Raw genomic sequence first — 24,822 nt, 5'->3', positions numbered from 1 at the left:
ATTTTAACTCCCATCTCTCTGTCCTTAACCAGCACATCTTCTATAACAGCCCCACATAGTGCCCTCTGGAGCCCCCACTGCCCTCTCCTTCATCTACATACTTGCACTTGGCGACATCATTTGTAGGCATAGGATAAACTTCCATAATTATGCTGGCGACATCCAACTCTACCTCTTCCACTTCCCTCGAACACCTTGGTGCTATCAGACTGCCTGTCTGAGATTAACCTTTGGATGAGTCAAAACATTTCTTTGAACTAAACACTGAAGACCAAACCTATCAATTTCGGAACCCCTGCCACTGACCCTGAGTAAGCGACACCATGTGAAATCTTAGTATCCCATTTGACCCAGAGCCGAGTTGCAAACATCACATCCTGTCCATCACCAAGAGTGCCTCCTTCCACCCCACAAAATTGTGCCTCCACAGACACACACAGACACAAACTCAATTTATCCAATGTCCTCCTTACCAGCCGCTCAGCCTCCATAAACTCCAACATATTCAAAACTCAAACACCCAAATCCTTTCCCGCACATCAATCGTCCCCATCCTTGCTGATGAACATTGGCTCCCTGTCCCCCGACAGTGAATTTAAAATCCGTGTTCTTGCCTCCATGGCCTCACCCCACGTTATCTCTGCAACTACCCCCAGCCTTACATCCCCTCCAGTCCTCCTATTCAGACCTTTTTTGCACCTCTCCCTCCCTTCATCTGACTATCAGTGGCAAAGTCTTCAGCTGATCCAACCCCAATCTCTGATTCTCTCCTTAATCTCTCTTTTTTCAACCTTAAAGACATGCTCAAAATCCTATTTTTAAACCAAGCTATGTATTAACTCTCCAAACTCTAACACCATCGTTCATCACCCATTCCTTTAACTCATTTACCTACTTCATTTTCTCCCCCTCTGCCTTGGAATATTTTGTACATTAAAGGCATGATATGAATGCAAGTTGTTGTTATTTAGCATCTTCTTCTCCATGTTGGAGGAAGACTGACTTTGTGTTTGATTAAAATCTATAAAATTCAAGTAAGTTGACTATGCTGCCACCAATCTAGCAGATCAGTGGGTTCTGATGAAAAACAGGGATTAGGATGCCCCCATAATTACATCATGTGGTGCGGCACTCAGTCATACAGACCAAGAGAGTCTCTGACTGTACCCCTTCATTGTCAGCTAAATCAGTTAATCTCAGTTGGAGAAGTGGTAGGGATGCAACTGTCCTCAGTTTTTCTTGGGCAGGGGAAGGGAGGATGCAAATATAAGCCAGTGTCCATATTCTGGATTGCTACCCAGCGACCCTGTTGGGAAACAAACATTTAATGGTTCCCAGGTGAGTACAGGATTGGGTTTTGCTGTGATGGCCACAACATTTTGTGACTTTTGTTGTATAAGTCATCTACCACGTTTAAAACGGTGTCATGTTTACACAGGCAGTTTCCATTCTAAACATGGACACCAGAAAAAATTGACAAGATCTTTTATAGATTATAGAATCACAGAACCATTCTTTCCATTACGTCTGTGCTGGCTTTTTGCCAGAGCAATCCAAAACTAATCCCACTGGCCTGCTCTTCCCCCATAAAACTGTCATCTTTTGCTTTTCTAATCATGCCATTCATATCTTTCTCTTACCCATCAAGTTGTGGGAATACAAAATATTATTTTTCAAAAATAAACAGATTAAAATTCAACTATTGACTTATGGGCTGTGCCATGAAGTCAGTCTGAATCTTTCTCAAACCAAGCAATTCAGATATAGCTCAAGCATTTAACACTGGTCTCAACAGTTAATAGAATTTCTGTTAAGTTTTAACACCTGTGAAGCCCATCATACTCACCTGTTCAAAGAGGTTTAACATCAGTAAAGGGTAAAAGATGTGGAAATACTCTTCATACGATCTAAACCTTTCAGGCACCTCTCGTGGTGGAAATTCACAGAGGCAATCAGGTGGCCCAAACTGACTGAATGAGTCAAACATCTGATAGTTCCACTTAAGGACTGCATTGATAAGGTAAGATTGGTTACGTTGTAGGTGATCTGTCAGATCTAAATTGATGTTAGGAGAAGCCTGCCTGGATCTCCCAAATGGCTGAGGTGCAAAGGTGGATGATGATACTGTTGGAGAACTCGACTGTGCTCTGAAATTCACATCTTTGTTTAGTGTTCGAAGAACACTAGGAAGAACATTAGTAGTTCCCACGGCCTTTGCAGCAGGGGTTGGTCTCGATGTCAGTGGCACAGCCAATTTTTGCACTGGAGGTTTTTGTACATGCTGAACCTTAGCAACTGCTACTGCTGGACGTTTTGGGGTGACCTCGAGCTCTGTAGCAAGCTGAGCATTGCGTGAAGTAGTGCTAGAAGCAAAAAGTTTGGTAGTTGCAGGTCTTGAGCTTTTCAGGATAGAGGGAGGTAACCCTGGCTTGGCAAAGGTGTCATCTTTGGGTTCAGATAGAACATGCTTCTTACAAAATCTCTTTGAGGATACAACTACATCAGCGCACCCTGTGTATTGGCATCTCGTCTCATTTGAACTTGACAGATTTTTTCTGGCATCCTCCTCTTCTGAGGTGTTACTATCTATGTCCATATCTATGGGATCCCTCTGTGTCAACATTAATAGCTCATCAAAGTTTTCTTCTGTACTAATATCCATATCTAAAGGATCATACTGTGTTAAATTTAAGTCATCAATTACATTCATACTTGAGCATTTTTTCTCAGTTGAAGTCATGTCTATTGCCCTACCATGTTCTCTTTCTAATGAAGTAGAAGCTGCAACACAATTATTGTTGTTTTCCATTGAAGTAGATCGGTGCTTCTGTCTCCTTTGGACACAAGTAGATGAAGAGTCATGACTTTCTTCAGATGACGAAGCTCTTTTTGGGAAAGCACTTTCATCATGTGTAGATGTATTTTTCCTTTTCTTCCCTTTATTGCATTTTTGAGGCCTAGACTGTCTTAGGTACTGGAGATCTTGAGAAGCCAGCAATCGTGGATTTGTACGTACTGTCAATTTCTGTGGTGAGATGAGCTTTGCCTTCTTACTGGGCTTGTGCTCGATGGTTCCCTTTATTTGACCATAATTGCGCAGTTCATTTAAATTGTCAAGGCTACCCTGAGAAAGATCAAAAGCTTTACGAGTTTTCTTCTTGAGGCCAAGTTTTTCAACAGTCGAAGTTGGCTCAGGGCGTTTACGCACCTTCTTCTGAGATAAGCTGGAATGGAGCTTCGCTGAAGTTGAAGGTAATTCCATTTGCACATCTCCGGAAGGGGATTTGGAAACATTAGTCAATGATGTTAGAGAGCTTTTTTTCTCTAGACCAGCCGGGACTGAATTTTTATTTTTCATCATAGCTTTCTGGTCGGAACCACTATACACTGATTGCTTCTTATTTAGGGTGAACTTGTTAAAACTTTTTCTAGATGTGGTTTGGGATAAATGTTTTTCTCTTACTCCACGCTTTAATAAACCAAGTTTACATGTACTTCTACCTTTATCTGTTGCATTCTTCATTGCTGGCTTTTTTTCTAACTGAAAGTCTGGTAATTTCTTTGCCGATGTGAGCTTCTGCTTACTTCTATCAGACACAAGTAGGGATCGGAGGCCATTTAGATTACTGATCATGTTTTTACTGCGGATTTGTTTTTCTTTTTGGTTAGAGGCGGAATCGAAAATAAACCCAGAGCGTGAAACATTCCTCTTGCCCACAGGAAATGTAACCGAAGTACCTTCATCTGTGGAGCTGCCTGGAGAAGAAATCTGTTTTCCCCCAAGTATTAACTGTTCTTCACTGTCCGGACTACTCACTGTTACTTCTTGCTGTCCCTTCTTCAAATGTGCTTCTGCCTCCTCAGCTACCTTTTCAATTAATTCATCAGACACATAATCTGTATCATAGCCCCATTCATTAAGCATACTGTCAACATCCGCTTCATCACTGGAGGCCTGCACGTGAAGCTCATCAACTTGTTCCGTCTTTCCTTTGTCAACTGCTTCCTTGTGCTGCGGCTGAACGTCTTTCCAAACAGAATATACCTGTTCTTCACTCTCAAACTCAAAAAATTGCGAATCATATTCCTCAAACGCAGGGGGAGACTTGTTATATACAGGCATTTCCTGTAGGCAAGTTTTATTTTTCTCAATTGTGCCAGAGACACCCTGTATAGAGGCACCACCATCTTGTTTTTCTGCTTCAGATGTCTGAACTTCTAATATGTTGGTATTTTCTTTTGATGATTCTGAATCAGAGATAGTGATAATTTCTGCATTCTTGTCAATGGTGGGCTCTTCCACAGATGAGCCAGATTTATATTTTTCTTTATTCTTAATGAAATTACACAACTGTACTTGACAGGAAACTTTTACTTTTCTATCAATCTTGTTTAGTGGTTGGATTATGCACAACCCTTGGGGTAAATCACTGGAGAAATTGACACTTTTAGTAGAAGCTGCCAGTGAGGGCTTTACAAGATCTTTATCCACCTCTGAATTTGTCTCGGAGGTTATTGAAATTCTTTTCTTCAGCTTTGTCCTTAATTCATTGAATGGAACATCATCATCGCTATCACTGCTGCTGCTCAGACAGTATTGAAATGGGTTCGATGGACTAGGAGATTTGAATGCTTTGTCAGAATTTGTCCCACCCGATGATGCCAATGGACAAAGAATTAAACCATCAGAATTTTGTGGCTTTTCTCTTCTGTCAGAAAGTGGAGTCAACGTAAGTGTCCGAAGTTGGGAAGAGGGCAAATCTTCAGTACCGTTACTGTCTTTTATCTGTTTTTTGCTGAAATTGAGATTCTGGCTAGTATTTCTTTTGTTCATATTATCAGATCGCCTATTGTCAACTCCTGCATTGGGGAACTCCTCAAATGTCCTTTCTTTATTAGGAGAATTTGTGTTTTCCTTCAGCATCTTTCCCTCAAGATTAATTGTCCGCATCTTAACTTTCAGGTTGAACAGTTTGTTTGGATCAATCTTAAACGCAGTGTCGACTGATTCAATTTTTTGAGGCAAATCACAGACAGCAGCTGTAGGACCACAAGTTGAAGGGACCTGAGAATAAGCATACTGATCCTTTTGAGAGGAGACACCTTTAGGCTTTGTTGTGTTCTCGCTCATAGATTCCTGGAATTCTAATAGCGTAGTCCGTTTCCCCCTTTCTTGTTGCTGAGCACTGTGAGTGACTTCAAGAGGCTCAGTCCGCAAATTATCTTTGCGCAAAGAACTTGCAGTAAAATCCACACTGGAATTGGATGCACGTGTGGGTTCACTGACTTGTTCCAGAATCTGTCTCTGTCTGCTCAGTGGGGCATCCACAGTGACCTTTTCTATAAAATGACAAGGAGAAGGAGAGAGAGGAGGAGATTTCTCTACTATGGTCACCACTGAAGTCAATTCATCATCATCTATATTGAAAACATTTGCTTCATCAATTCTGGTCTCATTAAGGGAAGTACTGTCATACTTGGAGAATTCGGTCTTAAATGGAAAGACTGATTCGACAGATGATTCTGCGGATAACTGAACTTTAGGCCTGTCTACTAGGACCTTGCAATCAGCCATTTTTTCTTGATTTGTGATACTTTGCTGAATACCTGTGCTTTTGCTGTCTAGTTGTGAAGGACATGGTGGACCAGGGTCACTGTTATAATACCCAGGTATCTTTCCCCACTCCCCTGATTCCTCTTTCTCACGTTTAATTAGAGGGTACTTCGGTCCACTTCCTCTTCCAACTGTGCCTGGTTGTTTCACTTCCGATGTTTTATCTTTTGCACTTTTAACTAACTGTGTTAAACAGGTCTGTAATTCCTGCTGTTCTTTAGGATTTAGCTGCCAGCCAAGGATAAAAGTGCTCCGCAATTGCAGATTTAGTTTGTCAAGGAACTGTTGGAAAATGATTCTCTGCTGAGACTGGCATCCCTCTCTCAGAAAACTACGAATTAGCTGAACACACGCTTGCTGGACTGAACTAGTGATAGAGGAACATGCCGCAGAGGACACTGCTACAAGTGTGGTTGATGTGACCTTGATGTTACTGGTTACTGCTGCTTTCTCACTGTTTTGGTTAAACACTCTGGCAGGAAGACTGGCACATTTCACCAGTGCCTCTACCCACTTTTGTGAGCTGTACCATAGCAAATGCAGATGGTTTTTATTTCTGTGGAGTTCTATGATGGACACCAAGATAAGGATGAAAAACTCGGTCACTTTATCACAGAAATTAACTTTCCGATTCAAGACGTCCTTTATCTCGGAGTAGATATGGTGAACAACTTCTCCAATGTAAGCTATGCCAAGATCCTTTAGGTCCATGACAGAATTGACAAATGGGATGAACCAAAGAAATGTACTGTTGTGTACACGCATGTCTTGTCCAATATCACACTGAAGCACGTGTGCAAGAGTTTGCATTTCATCATACATGTTCGGGTAGTAATCTGGGCAAATTGCATTTCTCCAGCCAGCATCCTATAAAGACCAAAATGCAGCAAACTTCAATTTAAATGCATTAGGGCTATGACAAATTTATAATAGTTACTGAAACCTCTCCCTTTATATAAAAAAAAATTTGGAGCTTAAACGCATTGCAACCCCACAAAGCTGAAAGTTACTTAAATTTTAATAATGCAACTTCAGAACAGCATCTACTAAAATTCTCGCAATTCCTACATCAACCATCCCGCTGATCTCTAAGTAAGAATGCCAATTTATTGCATATTTTTGCTAAATTATGAGCGACGCAGTGCTGCAGACCCATGCCACATAGTTCATAATCTCAGCCACTTCACAACAGGGAAGCAGCGAAAGCCACAGGGATAAAAAGGAAAAATGGAAATGAGCTACCCCTAATCATTTCTGCACACCTTTCAACAGCTGGTCGAAAGCAGTACCTGCAGAGGACTAGAATGTACAATATCCACACACAACCAACAAGGGAAAGTTGTATCTCCATTACATATGGTCAGAGTGGATTGATTGGTGCCCTTCATCAAAACTCACTTAAAGTGCTACAAATAAAAACAGAACTTGTTTGGACCGATATTTAACAGGACAGTGGAATAACGTGCTCAGTACCTTGGTTTGCCTTTTTGTGTTGTAGTCATAGACAATCTGGCTGCACGAAACCATGTCGTCGTCATCACCATCCAGATCATATTTTATCTTTGTTTTATTTCTAAAAACAAAAACATTAACAAATTAGTACAATATTGGTTTTTACGGTTAAACCAGATAAAATGTGAAGTATTTTTGGGTGAAAAGCTGAAAGTTATTTAAATTTTAATAATGCCACTTCAGAACAGCGCCTGCTAAAATGTGACTTTTCAGAACTCTCACATCAACCATCCTTCTGGTAAGTGGGAATGCTAATTTATTGTCTATTCGTGCTATATTACCAACGTTGTACTGCAAACCACCACCCAATTCTTTTCTAGAACTCTTACAGCCATTAGAGAGAAGATTTTCATCCCATCAGTTTGGATTGCAGTCAAAGAAATTCCACATGATGAAGAGTACGTTAACCCATGCCCTGTCATCTAGATACCCTCTGCTGAAAAGATGTATTTTTCCCACTCATTTTTTCAGGGGACTTTGACATGGCCACATTTATCGTTCATTCATAGTTGTCCTGAGAAGCTGATGTTGGGCCACCTTCTTGAGCCACTGCAGCCCTTGTGGTGATGATGCTCCCATGATGATGTTTGACAGGAATTCTAGGATTTTGACCCAGTGACAATAAAGAAATAGCAATATATGTCCAAATCAGGGGAACTTTTAGGTGTTCCCATGATTTGCTGCTTTTGCTTTCTCAATGGTAGAGATCGTGTGGCTGGGAGGTGCTGTAGAATCAAGCTTGGCAGGGTGCTGTAGTGCATTCTATAGGTACAGAGGGCTGGAGTTGGAGAGAGTGGCAATTGAGACCAGTGGCAGGATGCCAAATCAAGTGAACTTTGTGCTGGATGATGTTCAGCTTCAAAGGCGCCTATCAAGTTAACTGCTTTTAACCACACCCTTATACTCTAGCTCTAACCACATATCACTCTGTAGCCATTTTCCCCTCTAAATTTAAAAGGGACACAAGAAAAAGGACAAGAAAATACCAACTAGATCCTTCTAGCCTGTCCCAACCAGACATGGTAGAGCTTACACGGACCATCAACTGATCCTTCAAGCACAAAAAACTAGAGACCCACCTAAAACACCACACCCTGGTCCCCAATTTCTCTACAACTACAGACTCCAGCTGAACTCAAAGGTGTGCAACGTTGGTGTCCCATTTGTCTGCACACTATGTTTCAAATCCTGCATCCTATCCATCAAGACCACCTGCTTCCATCTTCATATAATCTTTCCTACTACTACTGAAACCTTCCTTCAAATCTTGGTCACCTCCATACTTGACTTTGCCAACATTCTTCTCACTGGCCTCCATGTTTCACCTTGCATAAGCTCCAACTCATCCAAACCTCTGCCACTTGCAATCTATCTTGCACTAGGTCCTGCTGCCCCTACCTCCACATGCTCTTCAATCTACAAGACTCCCCATCACCCAACAAGTGGAGTTCAAATACTTCCACAGCCTCACCCCTTCACCTACCACTGCAATCACCAGTTCCACATACCAGCATACATCTTCGTAGAATGATACAGCACAGACTCTAGCATTCTTTGCACCACTTTCAACAGCAAAACCATCAATTATTGTGGCCCCACACTCTAGAACATTTCCCTAAAACCCACTGCCTTGCTACACCTCTCCACTTATTCAGAAGTATCCACAAAACCTACCTCTTTGACCATGCTTTTGGTCAGATTCCCTAACTTATCTAATGTTGCTTGGCATCTGTTTTCACCTCCGTGATGCACCTTTGGATATTTTAGCACGATAGAGGTACTATATAAATACAAGTAGTGATTGTTAAATCTTTTGACTCATAGAATAATCTGTATATCCCACTGATTTTGTGTTCCTTCCCATCAGTAGATTTCTCCATCCGACTTACCAACCTTGTATTACGAATTTTTTCTATCTCGTTGTTGTAGCTCTGGCTTCCAATAATGGTCTGGAATGCCTCTGTGGGGTCAATGAGTTGGCCCCAGACTTTTGATCCAAGTCGATCAAGGATTACCATGAAGCACTGCAGAGCCGGCCAGAACGGATCAGAGGCATCATCTGATACAAGTCATTGTGAAGAAATCAGTCAGAAAAGTCTGTAAAATTCTAATGTCCCAACCTATGAAGGTTTTTTTTAAAAAAATGAATACAGCAGAGGTTGCTTAGTTTATAATTCAAACGTACACAAAGGAATCTGCTTTAATAAGTTCAAACTGATTCAATGCCAATCTATACAGAGTCCTCTTTAGCTAAAAATGTCACTCTCAGTTGTCAAACCAACAAAGCTTTAACAGCTTTTTTTCTGTTGACCAAATGGCTGATTTAGCAACAGGGGAATGGGTGATTGCTCCCTCCTGTAGTGTAGCTGTTACACTCGAGATATTGGCCTAGGTTTTCTGAGTGTAACACTAACTGTTTCAATAGATTACCACCAGCATTAAAATAAAATCTAGGCCATTGTTCTCAATTATTTTTAAGGATAAGTTGAAAATGTTCAGTGATCTGGGTCAAGAAGTTGGACAGGTAAATAGAGGCCTATGACATGCCTGTCCAGTAAAACTTACATTAAACAAAATGCTTTTGATATAGAATTTTAACTCAGTTTAACCAAGTCAAAATCATTTAGATTATTCATTTAACATTATTCTTCCCTTTTTGTTGTTGAGGAGAGATAGCTATTAGTACATTATAGCTTAAAATGAACTGACTAAAGTTAAAAGGAAGGGAGACTGATGTGACAAGTTATTTTGGGCATGAAGAACACAGACATCATAAAAGTGTAAAAACACGCAGGCCATGATTTTAAAAAGCAGCTATTCCTCTGATTTATCTAGGTTTTAAAAAAGCAGCAAACTATCTGGAAGGATTTCTTTGAAGCATCAAATCTGTCTCCTTGTCACTGACAAAAGGGTTGCTGTTGACTGGAAATGTGCATGCATGCACTAGTTTCATCCTCTCAAATTTAGGATTGCATTGATGTTTTAAACTAAAAAAACTTTTTAAAGTACATTATATTACCAAATTTGCTGGTTAGTTTCATTTTTGGTAATCTAACTTTTGATTAAATTACATTGTGTATAAAAGGTATTATTCTGAATTTTATGTGCATATTGTATTATGTTGAATATACTGTATAAATTGAGCAAGTAATCAGGTAAATAATTTATCAAAACAATCTATTTTACATTCACTTTTGGTCAAATTTATACCATGGAAAGTTAAACTAAAAGTGTGGTTATTGCTAGAGGAAACAACAGTAATAAAGTTACTTAATGCTATAGGTCTACTTCCTCTTTTCTCAAAGGCTGGTATTTTGGTTCAGTGGTTTTTTATTTGAAGTTACTCTTTTCAAAAAAAACAACTACTCCTATTTGTACCACAAGACTGCCAATGTGGAGTATAAAATTCAGACAGATCAGTTAAAAGTATAAAAACAAATATGGATAGGGCAGCTGAATTTATTAGCCCACGCCCCATAAAATATAGGTTAATCCTATTAAAATAAGCACTTCTTTATCATTATAATTGCACAATCATTCAAGACGTATGGCAACATCACATTCACAGAAACATTCAGACACACCTGGTTTACTTTTCATCATGGTGTTCAGAATTGACTTCATGAAGTCATTTTGCTTATCTTGGGCCAGTAGTAGTGAGTCCATAGCTTGTTCATCCAGTACCATCAGCAGCATGCAGATACCTATGCAAGTGAAGATTTATGAAAGCACATATGCACCAACAATTAAATAGGGTCTCAATGGTAAGGATATTTTAATTAACTGACTTCAGTATTCTTTCTATTCATTTTAAAAAGAAACCAAGTACAACTTTTTAGTTTATTTGGAGATAACTTTGAATGAACTCTCATTCCACTCAATGCACACTAACAGAATATTTTGCTTTGCTCATACAGAAAAGCTATGGTAACACAGATCAACATAAAGGCTGTTCCTTCCCTATATCTAAAAGGGTGGACTGGAGACTTCTGCGAGAATAGGGAGATTCTTTTGATAAGAGGAGTTAAGAGGTCTCTCTTCAATAAAGGGTGTGTTTGAAATGCAAATGAAAAATGCAAGGTGGCAATCCTGAATAAGCACTCTTGACAACCTTAATGGAAAGACACGTTAAATGGTTGGTGGGAGTTTAAATGTAACGGAGGGATCTTGCAGTTATATATGTCATTGAAAATGGCAGCACACGTAGAAACGGCTATAAAGAGCAAACTGAAATCTTTAGCTCGTTACCTGGAGGGATAAAATACAAAAGCAAGGAAGTCATGTTGAACCTGTACAGGACCTTAGGTCAAAATTGGAATAGTGTGTACAGTTGTGGAGCAGCTATTATAGGAAGGATATAAAAGCAATGGAAAGATGCAGCGTAGATTCACCAGGATGTTACCAGCTATGAGGAGTATGAAGTGACTTAAGAATTTAGGGTTTTCTTCACTAGAGCTGAAGTCAAGGGGCATATGATAGAGGCCTCAAAAATTATGAAGAGTTATGATAATGTAAATAGGATAAATTATTTCAGCTGGTTGACAAGACTGTAACAAGATGACACAAATTTAAGATACAAAGAATGAAATAGGTAACAGAATTTTTTGTTAAGAACGGAACTAGCTTGAAAGAAAGGAATATAATCAGGTATGGAACACAAGCAAGAGAGTGGCTTATGTGGCGAAAAACACTTGTGCAGATGTGATGTTTCTGTGCTGTAAAATTCTATTTATCTATGTATAACACCATTGTAGTTTAAAAGCTTTCTCCAACTGTCCACAGCAGTTTACTACACTATCCCAATTTATAAAGTTTCTTTGGGAAGCGAAGGCGTTTGAAAAGGAAAAGCTGCTTCTTTATTGGACATTATTCATCTGTCTGCATATGTGATACTAAAATCATCTCTCACTTTATAGTATTTTCCTAATATCTTTATAATATAAATACATTCCTAATATAATAATAGGACATGAGGATGGCCCAGCTCTGTCATTAGTCTTCCCATTCATGGAGTTGATGCGGCTGACTTCCCTCATACCTATATGCCTGTTCCTCTTGAATTTCAGTATTCAGTCCTTAGAACAGCAGGACTGATTTGTTGTTCGAGGGTATCACACAAATTACTCATGCTATTCTAAACATAATATTGCTCATATCCATGGCATTTAAACAAATTTAGTTGTAATTTAAATTAAGTCACTCCTAACATGAGCCAATTCCACAATTAAGGATACTTGTACATATTGTAGAATAAATAACTCAATTCTCTTAAATTGGATTAGTTGTAATGATCGAAGACACTGGTTCTAACCTAGGCGGACTCTGTAGAGCGCTTTACTTTGAGGTACCCGTGCCCCACCTATGGTAGGACCAGTCAAGTTGACAACATAATAATGATATTTTTCTTAAATTCTAGTGCAGCAGCAAAGAAAATTCCACCCTGTTTATCTATAATATGCAAGGAGGAATCAAAAAATGATGTCCTTTATCATCTTCTGAAATTTGTAAGCTTGAGTTTTATTTTTGGGGGGTTGGGGGGGGGGGAGGAACAACCCTTTAAAGGTGAAATCTGTTAGGGCATCATTTTTAATGAAGAATTGTGATATCCCCTTGTCCAACATATTCCACAAGAGCGTCCACTTTCACCACTAGCCCTTCACTCAGAGTTTTTCATTTTTCCTAGGCACAGACCTACAGCAGATCTTTGAATCACCATGATCATCACTGCACTCACCAAGCCAGTAGTTCTTGTGGTTGGTAATGTCATAAAGATGGGATGGTAAAAGAATCAATTTTCCCACTTCTATTCCATAACAGTTATAGAAATCTGTATTTTCAAAAAGGTCGAGTTCAATGACCTTCAGCAGGCAGGTTATCACTTCCTGTAGGTCATAGAAATCATCTCGTTCCACCTTTCCAAGAGATCTGGCAGCAAGGATTGCCCATTTCCTGATCTAAAAACAAATAGAAACAGTAACAAATATGTACTTCAGTAGGTTATTTCTTAATAGGCAAATACCCTTCATTTTTCTCCTATTGGTCATAGTTGTTACCAAGGATAGGTGATCTGCTCCCTATACTTCCAAAGCTGCTCCAAGCAAGCCACTAGAAAGTGCAGAAGGCCAGCTCAGGTTAACTGCCCTTCTATCTATAATCAAAGCATCAAAACATCAAATAGCATCAAAGTAGATATTTAATAGATATTTAAAATAAAACATGCAAATATTTGGTGATATGATGACATATACATTTACTTTCACTGAGTAAATGGGATGGCCAAAAGGATTTAAATTCATCTATCTGCAATTAGCTTTCCTACAAAATAAAAAAAATTCATACTTCACATGAACAAACTAGCCAAGGGATGAATTACAAGGCTGTAAAAAATAAATTTTGATAGTTAACTCTTTTAGTTTAAACAAATGGCACCTGAACCCTGAGGTTATGTTTAACTTGTCACTCACTCCTTACCATCTTATACAGCGTAGACTGAAATTTAAAGTTAATAATTTTCAAATCCAGGTTTTATTTGTTGCTATTTGGGAAGAATTTCAGCATCTGCGGTGTACCAAATGACACTCACCAATCCTGTGTGTGATTTCAGTGCTACAGATTTATAATAATTAGATTACAGGGAAATACACTGTTTCTATATACCCTTTCTCCAGCTTTGTTTTTCAATAGTTGTGCTTTCAAGAGAACACAGCTGAAACTACTATACAAGGCACCGAAAAGTCTAACTCATACATCTAGACTTTAAAGGACACATTTTCAATTCTGGTATTTATATTCAGTTATTACACATTGTAGAACTTGGACCAAGTAACAAATTGTAGAGTCTTCAAAATATTGCCAAATCGTTGGGTTATTTGGGTTTTCCAACTCAAATACAAAAGGAATACGGCTTCAAATTGTATTTGGCTTTTGTGTACGTAACAAAAATGCCTGAAGGCAGTCCCAACATTTGCTTGTTAGATGCAAAAAAATCACTCTGCACAAGCTGGAAATAGCAGGTCCATCAGCAACTGCTTTCTCTACCGTTGTTGATGGACCTGCTGTAATTCCAGCATTTTCTGTTTCTAATTGCTCATTAGATTATAAGCAATAGAATCAGACTTCAATAGAAAACCATGTACTATTGATAATTCATAAGGTCAATCATATAATAGTCAAATAAAACTTACCGTTTCATTTGGGTGCACCAGAAGTAGATAGATTCCAGGATACTTTTCAAACGTCTGAAAAGAGAAATTCACCTGCTCCATTTTACTAAGGGCCTCGGCACACAATTCACCTGAAAAACAAAGTAAAGGTTATTTCTACACTGTTATTAGAGAGGTTATTAGAAAATAGATTTTCACTGTTCCAGAGGTTACTGAAATGGAAGACTCAAAATAGTTTGACAAAGTCTCAATTGCAGCCTCAAGTCACAAGTGATCCAAGCTCCAAGAATTTTAGCAATTCCAATCACAACTTCCTTCTCCTGTTTCCCAAATTACATCCCAACTGCTACTGCATGATCACATGCTTACTCATTCAGATGGAAGGGAGAGATGGTTTGGGGCAAGTAAATTCTGAATAGCACCTTTAACGTCGTAAAATGTCCCCAGGCACTTCATAGGAGCATCAGACAAAATTTGACACCGAGCCACATAAGGAGATATTAGGGCAGGTGACTAAAAGCTTGGTCAGAGAGGTAGGTTTTAAAGAAGGAGAGAGGGGTAGAGAGGCAAAGAGGTTTAGGGAGGGAATTCCAGAGCTTAGGGCCTAGAACGCTGAAGGCACAGCCACCAATGGAGAGGCGACAGAAATCGGGTATGCACAAGAGGCCGGAATTGGAGGAATGCAGTTCATAGAATCATATAGCACAGGAGGCGGCCATTTGGCCCATCGTGTGTGCCGGCTGTTTGAAAGAGCTATCCAATTTGTCCCATTCCTCTGGTCTCAATCTTAGTGACAAAGAATTCCATGAGCTCCTCACACTTATTGTTGGAGGTGAGGGTGCAGGGGAGAGGGGTTTAAGGAGACAGTTGGTAGTTGAGAAAAGCCGGGGCTTATCTTTATATTCCAGGATGATCCTAGAGTAGTGAGCAGTTTTGGCAGAGAATAGGGCCCAATAGTGCTTACTGTGGTCCAGCCAGATCTGGCAATGAATGGCCAAACTAGTTTTGCACCATCTACTTTCAAGTCTGCACCCCTTGGACTTAAGGGATCGAAGTTGGGGGGCCATACCAGGGGAACGGACAGGGTGGGAAAGTTTTTAACATGGAACAAGGACATCAAAGGTGGAGATGAGGAAGGGACGGAGTACAGATTCAATAGACATTTCCTATTTCATCTCATTCAGTGAAATGAATTATCCCAGTCTGGCTTGATTTCATTGCCTTCAAAGCTAACAAGAACATCTTTGACTATGGCAGTTTAAATTCAAAGCAAGATACTTAAGAGTACTAAGCTAGTTTTCTGAGGTTACTGATTTTTTTCTTATAAGATGCAACATTTCACATTCATGGGGAGGAGGCCATTCTAACATGTGACGTCTATAGACCTGCACTGCCATAATTTGTAATTACTTACTGAGGTGTTCATGAAGCAGTAGGTAAGGGTATTTGAGAATCTCCAGGATGGGGACCCGTAGGTTGTTCTCAAAGTCTGGCCCTGTGTATCCATGGAGCTGAATTTCCTGCTCATCCTCAATTAAAAATAACTCATCGTCCTCCTCCTGCTCTTCTTTCAGTGCATTTTCAAAATGTTCTATCAGACGCTTAGTCTCTAGTTTCCATAAACTCTGCAAAATACACCAAATAATCGGGGCTCAACAACCAAAAGGATTTGAATTTAACTCTTTTTTAAAAAAAGTTATTCTATTTTGAGACAATTAAATAATTACAGCAAAAATAGCCCAGCACATTGACACACAATGGGAATAGCCTATATATTTCCCACACACTGAACGGCTGATCTCAACTGTACATTTGGGGAGGTACAAAACAGAGGCTAGGCACAATCCCGTGAAGAAGGAAGATAATCTGATGGCGAAGTAATCCAGAGCTCTTAGTGGTTAGCTTATTAAGTAGCTTTGGCGTGGATCTGCTACACCTTCTCAGCTAGGGAAGGGTCCAGGAGACATGAAAAATCTCCACCACCCAAATATCTCTGGCTCCCAACTCTTGCCTTCGTCTAAGGTATTTCACAGAAACAATCAAACAAAAATGGAAACCGGGCCAAAGGAGATATTGGGAAACAAAAGCTGTGAAATTTGTCCCTGTGCTGAAACACTGTACCTTTTAATAGTCTATTATCACTGATCTACTCAATACAACCCAACTTCACTGCTAATTATACGTGCACACAGATATCTCTGGACTGTATTTTGTCAAGTATAGATCCATTATTACATATGAATGCAACCACAAAATACTTGGGTTGTGGCTTTGTCAAGTACAGATCCATCATCACAACAGAATTTTTTTTTTTATTCGTTCATGGGATGTGGGCATCGCTGGCGAGGCTGGCATTTATTGCCCATCCCTAATTGCCCTTGAGAAGGTGGTGGTGAGCCGCCTTCTTGAACCGCTGCAGTCCATGTGGTGAAGGTTCTCCCACAGTGCTGTTAGGAAGGGAGTTCCAGGATTTTGACCCAGCGACGATGATCATCACTGCAAGCATTAATCGGTAAAACTGAATTCCACTATATCTCTGGCGCCCAACTCTTGCTCCCCACGGTGCTGGACTGAATCTAGAATTATGGTTCTCCTTTGGATTAGATGATCATATATGAGAGTTGGGGGCAATTTGGCTCAGTTAGCTACTCTTCATGGCTTGGACTTTTATTTCATTTTATTGGACTAGTTTTCTGGACTTTTTGGGAAGTGGGTGGGAGGGACGGACAATCTGTTCCTGTTATAATGTCCTAACTATCCCTTCCAATCTAAGCATGATTTGTAAGGATATGAATAGATACTTATCTCCTCCGTTACCTCTTAGCAAAAGCAGGTGTTTTAAGAATGAATATTTCATACTCATTTATTTCAAATGCTGTGTTTCCATATTCCCTATCCTACCTTTTGGAATAGGATTGGAAGATTCTACAGTTCATATGGAAAGGCAGGCATCTGCAAATCATATCCAAGCTCTTCAAATGCCCAAACTGATCATGCTTATTTATTTCACTAATTTAAAGAATGTCAGTATTGAATAGCTGTAGTCATAAGAAAGAGTATTTTTTTAAAATAACTTTATTTTAAGAATTTCTGAATAAAAGGACAAAAGCTACAACATAGAGGCAACCAGTAAAAATACAAAGTAAAATTCAAAGTGGGGATAGCCTTCCCCAACATCTTGGATTATTTTTGCAGCTCTGCTCGGTTCTACACTGCGCTTCTACAATGGATGCACACGGATTTGTCAAGATGGAACAAGTATTCACATCCCCTGCTCCAAATGCACAGTTTTCTTTTTTATCTGGGCTCATCAGACTTCACTATGGCTAAGGTTCGTTCCGTTTTGGGTGCAGTTATGCAACTCTGCTGCCATTTTCATATTCCATAAGATCAGTCTGCCGGCTCCCTCTGTGAGGCAGCCCAGAAATTCTTCTCTATATTAGGCGGTGTCTGTAAGTGGTATGGTTTGGATCTTTCCTGACTCTCCCACCTACTGCAAGGCGACTTGATTCGATCCTTTTCTTTTCTACAAGGCAAGGTGGTCTTAAAGGTGGTGATTTTTTTCTTTAAAAATTTTATTAATGAAAGATCCATCTCCAAATCTGTCATTTCCTATGCATTCTAAAAGCCAAATGTGTCTGCGACTGCAGATCAATATTTAAAAAGGTGAGAAGGTTCTCACTTACATATCTTCTGGACTTATTCCATAGCCCAGTCATATTGGGCCATTACACTGTAGGACGTCATGTCCATCGCAGGGACATCAATTACTTTCAACGCATTGTGCTACGTCTTGGGCGTTCCAGTGAAGGTCCTACTGAATTCTGAATGGCATATTTGATTGAATCTTCTGCTGTTCAAAGCGCACCACCGGCGTCAATTTTTCTGAAGACAGGCAGCAATGCCAACTTGCTCAACAAAGCAGAAACAATTATGGAAGATGCCTCAAATGGAGAGAATTGTGTGTTGCCTTCAATTATCTCAGGCAAAATTTGTGTATACAAGCTTCTTTTTTGAACTACAGGAAAGGGCAGATTGTGCTGGCTTAGTATTTTCAGTTGACCTCCGGGTCTGCTCTGTGGCTGAACTTGGTAGTGCTAGAATTCTGAAGGGTTTGGTTTTTCTCCAAATCATTGCAGTGGTTAGGAACTTACCCCCTCTACCCTCCATACCAATGGATGCCTATTTTACTCTGATTTTTATTCTCTTGCAGGCATGAATGATATGCACGTAGTCTGCCTCAAATACTCCCTCCCTCTTGTTGAAAGGATTCTTCCAAGACTTAAGGATTCAGGCCTTTCCTAGTACAAATTCCATGACTTGTTGACCTGGTCCCAACCACTCATACCAATACTGGACCTGAATAAGACATCTTATGGTTCTCCTCAGCATAGCCCTCACCAAGACTTTCACAACATTACCTCTAATATGATTTTTTGATGTTACTAGTGATTTGTTTAGTCATACCTCCAGTGTTTGACTTATGAACTTGTATTCAATCTTGTTATTCTTGTACTATTGCTATTCCAATGTATATAGTGTGATGTTGAAATTGATTTCCTTTTCTTTTCATTTTATTTCACTTTGCATTTTTACTGGTTGCCTCCATGTTGTAGCTTTTGTTCTTTAATTCAAACATTCTTAAAATGAAGTTACTTTTAAAAAACTCAATTTCTTTTGAATACAGCTATTCAATACTGATATTCTTCAAATTAGTGAAATAAACAAGCACTTAAGTTAAGCCAGTCAAGTGCATCAGGGGAGCAAGTGACAAGCACTAGGCTCATACCCATAATATTACCTCAATAAGATCAGTACCCAATCTTGAAAAACTAGAGCTGTACAAACAAAGTAAGCTTATTCTATCAACCAAGAAATGATCATTCAAATTCATCTAGTTTGTGTGGGTGCCTCTCATCATTTTTTAAAAAATGTTTAACTAGCCACAATTTCTATTGCAACGAGTAACTAAAAGCAGAGAAAACACACTATGACCAGGATTGTTGCCATGAAGACTGTAGCATACTATTAAGAAATATATACCAATAAAACACACAGTTCTGCACACGTCTCCAGGCTGACTAAATGATGCTTTATTCATGTTTAGCAATCTAGGGTAAGATCTGACCAGAATTGAGTCATAAGTATCAAGTGATCCCCTCCATCACAATCAGTTATAGTCAGAAAGCCCTCAAGTTTTAAACTGTCTGCAGATCTCCCCTAATGGCTCATGGAGTTTAGCCAGTAACAGCTGAGCCATACTGAACAGGACGTTTGCAGGCTCAACATTCTCCACATTTCATGCTGTGTATAGAAAGTATGACATTACACTCTTCAAAACATTTATATTCAAAGCTTCATAAGTAAAAACATTTAAAAAAAAATACAAGGTTCTGATTTGCAGACAGGTCCATCATTTGTGCAGCAAATGTCATCTTTGTGGTTACTAGCACAGATTTCAAGGAATTCATATTAGGCGACATCCCTCAAGTCATAACATTAGCTTCAGATTTACTCTTTACATTACCTTGTGCTCTAACGGGAGTTCATCACGTGCTCGGTGATAGTCCACCACACATTCCAGGCAATAACAAAGATCTTCATTGGCAGCTTTTAATTCCGGTGGAGGGAGCTCCTCAGAGCTGTAGCTGTATAGAAAATCGGTTGTTGAGCGGCCTTGAGGTGTGCACCAACGACAAGTGCTCATCTTGCCTACTTGAACATGAAGAACAGAACTAAATCATAGTGTTGCAGGCAATGTGTGATAGTAGTTAGGATTGTGAGCATACTGTGTTAAAATACAATATACAGAACGCTACTTTTGAAATAATGTCATGATAATTTTAAACAAGCAACAGCATAGCCAATTATGAAACTGTGTGTCAGCTGCAGGAGAGACGAGCATCATTTAATTAAGATAATATCCTGTCTCAACATCAGGTGTGCTTTTAATCGTTTCTATCTAATATAATGCTTCCAGTAACAATTACCAGGGTGTTTAAAATCCCGAGGGCTGTCTGGAAGATAAGCAGCAGATATTGTTGAGAGAATTATAGACTGCAGTTCATTCAAAGTGTCCTGGGCCATAAACAAAAATAGCTAAATTGAAAGTTTCTGAAGTCACAACTTTGCAACTAGTTATAAGGTTAACATCCGTGCCTTACTTTTCACACTATAACTGCTTTAAATTAAACTCATTGATCTTGAAGGTATTTAGATACTTTCTTTCCTTCCTCGCTCAAAGGTCATCAGTTTCAGTTAGTTCTGTTCTTTAAACAACTGCTAGACGTGCAAAATTGACTGGATCTCACATTTCCACCCTCTCCACCACAGAAGCATAGGAACTGCTGCACACAGCTTCTCCACAATATCACAGTATGCATAACTAGTTCATAATGTGGAGAACAGGATCTCCAAGAAAACTGGGAGATGTTCTGCACCAATCACAAAGGATTTCAAGAAACGCAAGGATTAGGAACTCCTGAATACAGCCTAGTTGTTTTAAATGAACACGCAAAAAGGTATGGAAAGAAGCATCAGCCCATCAATGCTAACCCTACCCATTAGGCAGTGCAATCTCCTGAACCAATCGTTCATAATATTCACTCATGGCAGATGCAAAAAAAAAGTAAAAATTATGATTTTATCCGAGTCACCCTTACATTAAAATTACAAATAAGAGAAAAGATTATAGCCAGCGATTAATATGAATATAATACCATCTAACTCTTATTTTGCTTGGGAAATAAAAGGACTTGTCAACATACAGAGTACTACTGCTCAAAGATATTATGACAGTGCTGCTATACATAACTAGTATTAACAAAATTTAAGTTAATAAAAAAATCATAGTACAACGGTAAACCTAATCTCAATTAAATAACATAAGTGTAAAATTGTTCAAATGCATTTATAATCTACATGGTTTAGTTACAATTCTGACCCCTACAATGGTATCGGTCCATCCTCTTACTGATAAAAAAGACTCTAGTACCTTTTCAGTTGCGAGGATGTTGCCAACATTCACAGCTACTAATCTTAGTGAAGCTATAGCCTCTATGTCTTGTTCATCTTAAGAATCTTGGCGCGTGCTCCATTTCGAAGTAACCAAGTGCTAGCCTAAAGAGAAAACAAGTACTTTGAGCCCACCGTGCAGTTTTAAGTACCAAAAGTTTCATCCTCAAAATAAAGACACTGGCACCTAGTCACTTCTGGTTAATATTCTAAATCCCCTTAATAAATGGTTGGAAAAATTTTAAATAACTTGCTAATTAAACAGATAGAGGCTTTATGCCACCGTAACAGAGAGAAGTACAGAGAAAAAAAAACTTTGCCTTACTTCAAGGATGTTCATTTTAATCACTAAACTATTAGAAAATTTCAAATTTTACTTCCAACTGTCCTAAAATTATCCCTTAAGGCAGCTAGCACAACAATTTGAGTATTTCCTACAGGGCACAATAGTTGCTAGTGTTGTTTATTAAGCAGAACATCATAATCCCAAGAGAGCATAAAGAGGATATTTCAACTGTTAGTGAACAATGGTTAATGAACTATGTATACATTAGATTCCGAATAGTCTGATAATTCATAGTTTTTGTGCTAAAAAATTATCCAATATTTGAATTAAGCAACATAAACATAGGAAAGTGGAAATTTTCCACTAAAAATTGAATTATTGGATAATTTGAATTAAACTTTAAATTAAGATGTACAGACTATATTTTAACCATGTTGACTGAATTGCCACCCAATAACAAGGCCAAATTGCATTAAATCACCCATTACAAGAAAAATGAAGTCCCTTGCAAAATTAATACCATACAAGGCTCTGAGCCTCAGATTTTTTACCAGTGCTTTGAAGGAAAAGGTTGAATTAATGTTAGTGAAACTGAAATTCTTGATTCTCAATTTAATTACTCAATGAGAAATCACAGGCAACAGTTTGCAGTGTTTGGGGCTGAGCACTTAGCTCAAGTAGAAGGAACTTTATTCTGCATCTTGAGCTGGAAGTGCCTGATAAGCCTGAAATGGAAAGTGTCATATTCCCTGGCACAAACAGCCCTCGCCTCGATAAGCACAAAATTCACAAAAAAAATAAGATACACTGACAATCAAAGCTCATTGTAGCTCACATTAAACTTGCACCCTGCAATTGGTCAGTGTAATTTTTATATTTTGGGGATTAAATCTGTACACTATTGAGCAACAGTGTTCAGTTCCCCAATTTGCGACTGCCTGGAACCTTTATCAAGTGAACAATCTTTTTAAAAAAGCACACCATCTAACAAATGCCTATCATAAACATGACCTATTTAAAGCTCACTTACAGCAAACTCATATCACAAGCTTACATCACAATACTGTTGCACTGCACATCTGCTCAGGAAGTCCAATCTCCACAGCACAAACAAGGTGACAATGAGACAAGAAAGGCAGACAGCATGAGGGAGCCGAATTATTGCAAGCAAGTGAAATGATAAGATCACTGAAGCATCTTGGGTTAATGACTGGATCTACTGAGGTTAGTTAATTTCGCCCCCTCTACTCCCAGTTTTAACAGTGATGCTGATTAAAATAAACATTAAATAAACAGAAGTAAACAGAAATAAAAAATGTTGAATTTAAGTGACATTTAAAAGCATCTGATTTTTATAAAAGAGATGGCTTTTAAGAAAAATGCTCTAGAGATCCTGGTGAAAATTAAGTTTGGTAAATTCAATCCAGTTCACTGCAGACAGGTCTGCATCAAAAACAAATTTAAAGTGATCTTGCAAAGACAGGTCATATGATTTAGGGTTTTCTATGAAAAGGAAATTTAATTCTGCTGCAGTATGAAACAGTTTCTCACATCAACATCCTGTTTATGCTGGTCCAGACTTTGAGCGAGCTTTCAAATGCAATGCAATGCTGCGTTACTGAGCAGAGGCTATATATAAAAACTACAGTCCCAGAGGAGTGCCATGCAAGTGAAGGCTGACAATCTCCATGTGCTACTCTGAAAAAAACGTTACCATTGAGAAGTAATACCACCTGAGCGCTCAGTACTCTCAAAAATGTGACGCTCTCATGTCATCACTCCGGAGGTCATCTGAGTGCCAGTGGAGAACTGCACGTGTGCTGGTGATAGCACTCCTTTAACAGAAAGAACATTTTTATTCCGACACCTGCTAACAGCTGTTTTCAACATTGTGAAGGTCTGGAAGCAGCTTGTCCACCAGTCCTCAACTAATTGGAGAGTTTGGCGAGAAAATAAAATTTCACCCTCCCACAAAAGGAGAATTTTGTTGCATGTATTTTGTTTTTTCTTTAAAATTCGGATTCCAGGAGCTTGGTCTCCACGAAAGGAGAAAAATACATTCCTGGCAGATCTAGATGCGATGGGGGAAACGAGCCTATATCTGGCAAATGCCAGTTAATATAGATAAATGTAATGTTACGCATGTGGATAGGGCCAACGCCAAGCACTTGTGTACCAGGTTTTGTGCTTATAACGAGGTTAGAAATTATTTATTTTCAGAGTCACAGACCTATGGAGCAAGTTTCCGGCTCGGGCAGAAAGGGTGGATTCGCTGCAAACATTCAAAAAGGAGAAGGACGAATTCCTGAGTGGGGCTGACATAAGTACGTATAGGTCGTGGGATATTGGGGGATGTGTCTGCCAGTCACCAGTGTCCTGGAGCCTGTTTGACTGCCTTTGGGGACTGGTGAGGAGTTTCCCCAGAGTGGTTTTTTTTCTAAATTGGCCTCAGGTTCTTTTTTTCGCCTGTCCCAGGAGATTGTGTTGCTGTGGTCATGGGGGCAGGTGGGGCGATGAGTGGAGATGGGAGAAGGGAGGGGGTCGCGATGTGCATAAGTTGTACAATGACAGTCTGGGGCAGGCTTAATGGACCAGTTGGTCGTCATCCCTCCTTCATTTTCATATGTCCATATAAGCCAGTTCCTGGCACTTATGCAGCTAAATGTGGCTAGACCAGCAGCAGAGCTGTTGACTCAACTTTACCTGGGTTTATAATGACATTTTTATATTGCTCATTGGCCACTGACTCCCTGGTTTTAAGTACTCACCTAATCAAAAGTTTGTACACATCAACAATTTAAGGTTCAGAACATTTGGCAGAGAATCACATCTTCGGATAAGGCACTTCTCCAGAGGGAAATATGATAAAGGGAAGACGATTTTTAACCACTCAGAAGCCAGCTCAAGCGTGTCATTGGCATAGTCCCAGAAACAGGATGCCTGCCGTTACCATTTAAAGAGATCACTGCTCACACAAAAGGCTTTTTTTCTTGGGGGAGGGCAGGAGTTTGAAGCTCTATACTTGACAAAGAGAAAAGTGGTTGCAATGGTCATGACAAAGATTTGTAAGTCAGGTGGACTCATCAAAAATCATTCAGTTCTCACTCATCTCCTGTAGCATCTTAGTGTACAGGTTTTATATATGGTTGCAAACACAAAAAAACAGAATATGTATTAATACCATAAAAGAACTAATAAAAGGTTGTACTATTTTTCAGTAAAACATCCTCTAT

The 24,822-nt window shown here is 39.2% G+C and overlaps 1 protein-coding gene across 3 annotated transcripts in view; it reads right to left on the bottom strand.

The window, feature by feature from the left end:
• setx (senataxin) overlaps window positions 1–24,822 on the bottom strand; it is a 63,607-nt gene that overhangs the window by 25,998 nt on the left and 12,787 nt on the right. For all 3 annotated transcript variants that reach the window (XR_010958140.1, XM_067969786.1, XM_067969785.1), the window contains exons 2-10: window positions 21,284–21,408; window positions 19,817–20,001; window positions 15,704–15,914; window positions 14,311–14,420; window positions 12,861–13,080; window positions 10,711–10,830; window positions 9,020–9,185; window positions 7,088–7,187; window positions 1,847–6,481 (exon numbers count right to left, since the gene is read on the bottom strand). Coding sequence is in view for 2 of the 3 variants with exons in the window: in XM_067969786.1 (XP_067825887.1) it covers window positions 1,847–6,481; window positions 7,088–7,187; window positions 9,020–9,185; window positions 10,711–10,830; window positions 12,861–13,080; window positions 14,311–14,420; window positions 15,704–15,914; window positions 19,817–19,996 (5,742 nt within the window). In the remaining variant the exon portion in view is untranslated. The remainder of the gene's footprint in view (window positions 1–1,846; window positions 6,482–7,087; window positions 7,188–9,019; window positions 9,186–10,710; window positions 10,831–12,860; window positions 13,081–14,310; window positions 14,421–15,703; window positions 15,915–19,816; window positions 20,002–21,283; window positions 21,409–24,822) is intronic.

The sequence above is a fragment of the Heptranchias perlo genome, chromosome 31 (assembly GCF_035084215.1).
Source record: "Heptranchias perlo isolate sHepPer1 chromosome 31, sHepPer1.hap1, whole genome shotgun sequence".
Lineage (NCBI taxonomy): Eukaryota > Metazoa > Chordata > Chondrichthyes > Hexanchiformes > Hexanchidae > Heptranchias > Heptranchias perlo.
The sequence above is the reverse complement of the archived record's forward strand: the minus strand, read 5'-3'. Positions and strand labels throughout refer to the sequence as shown.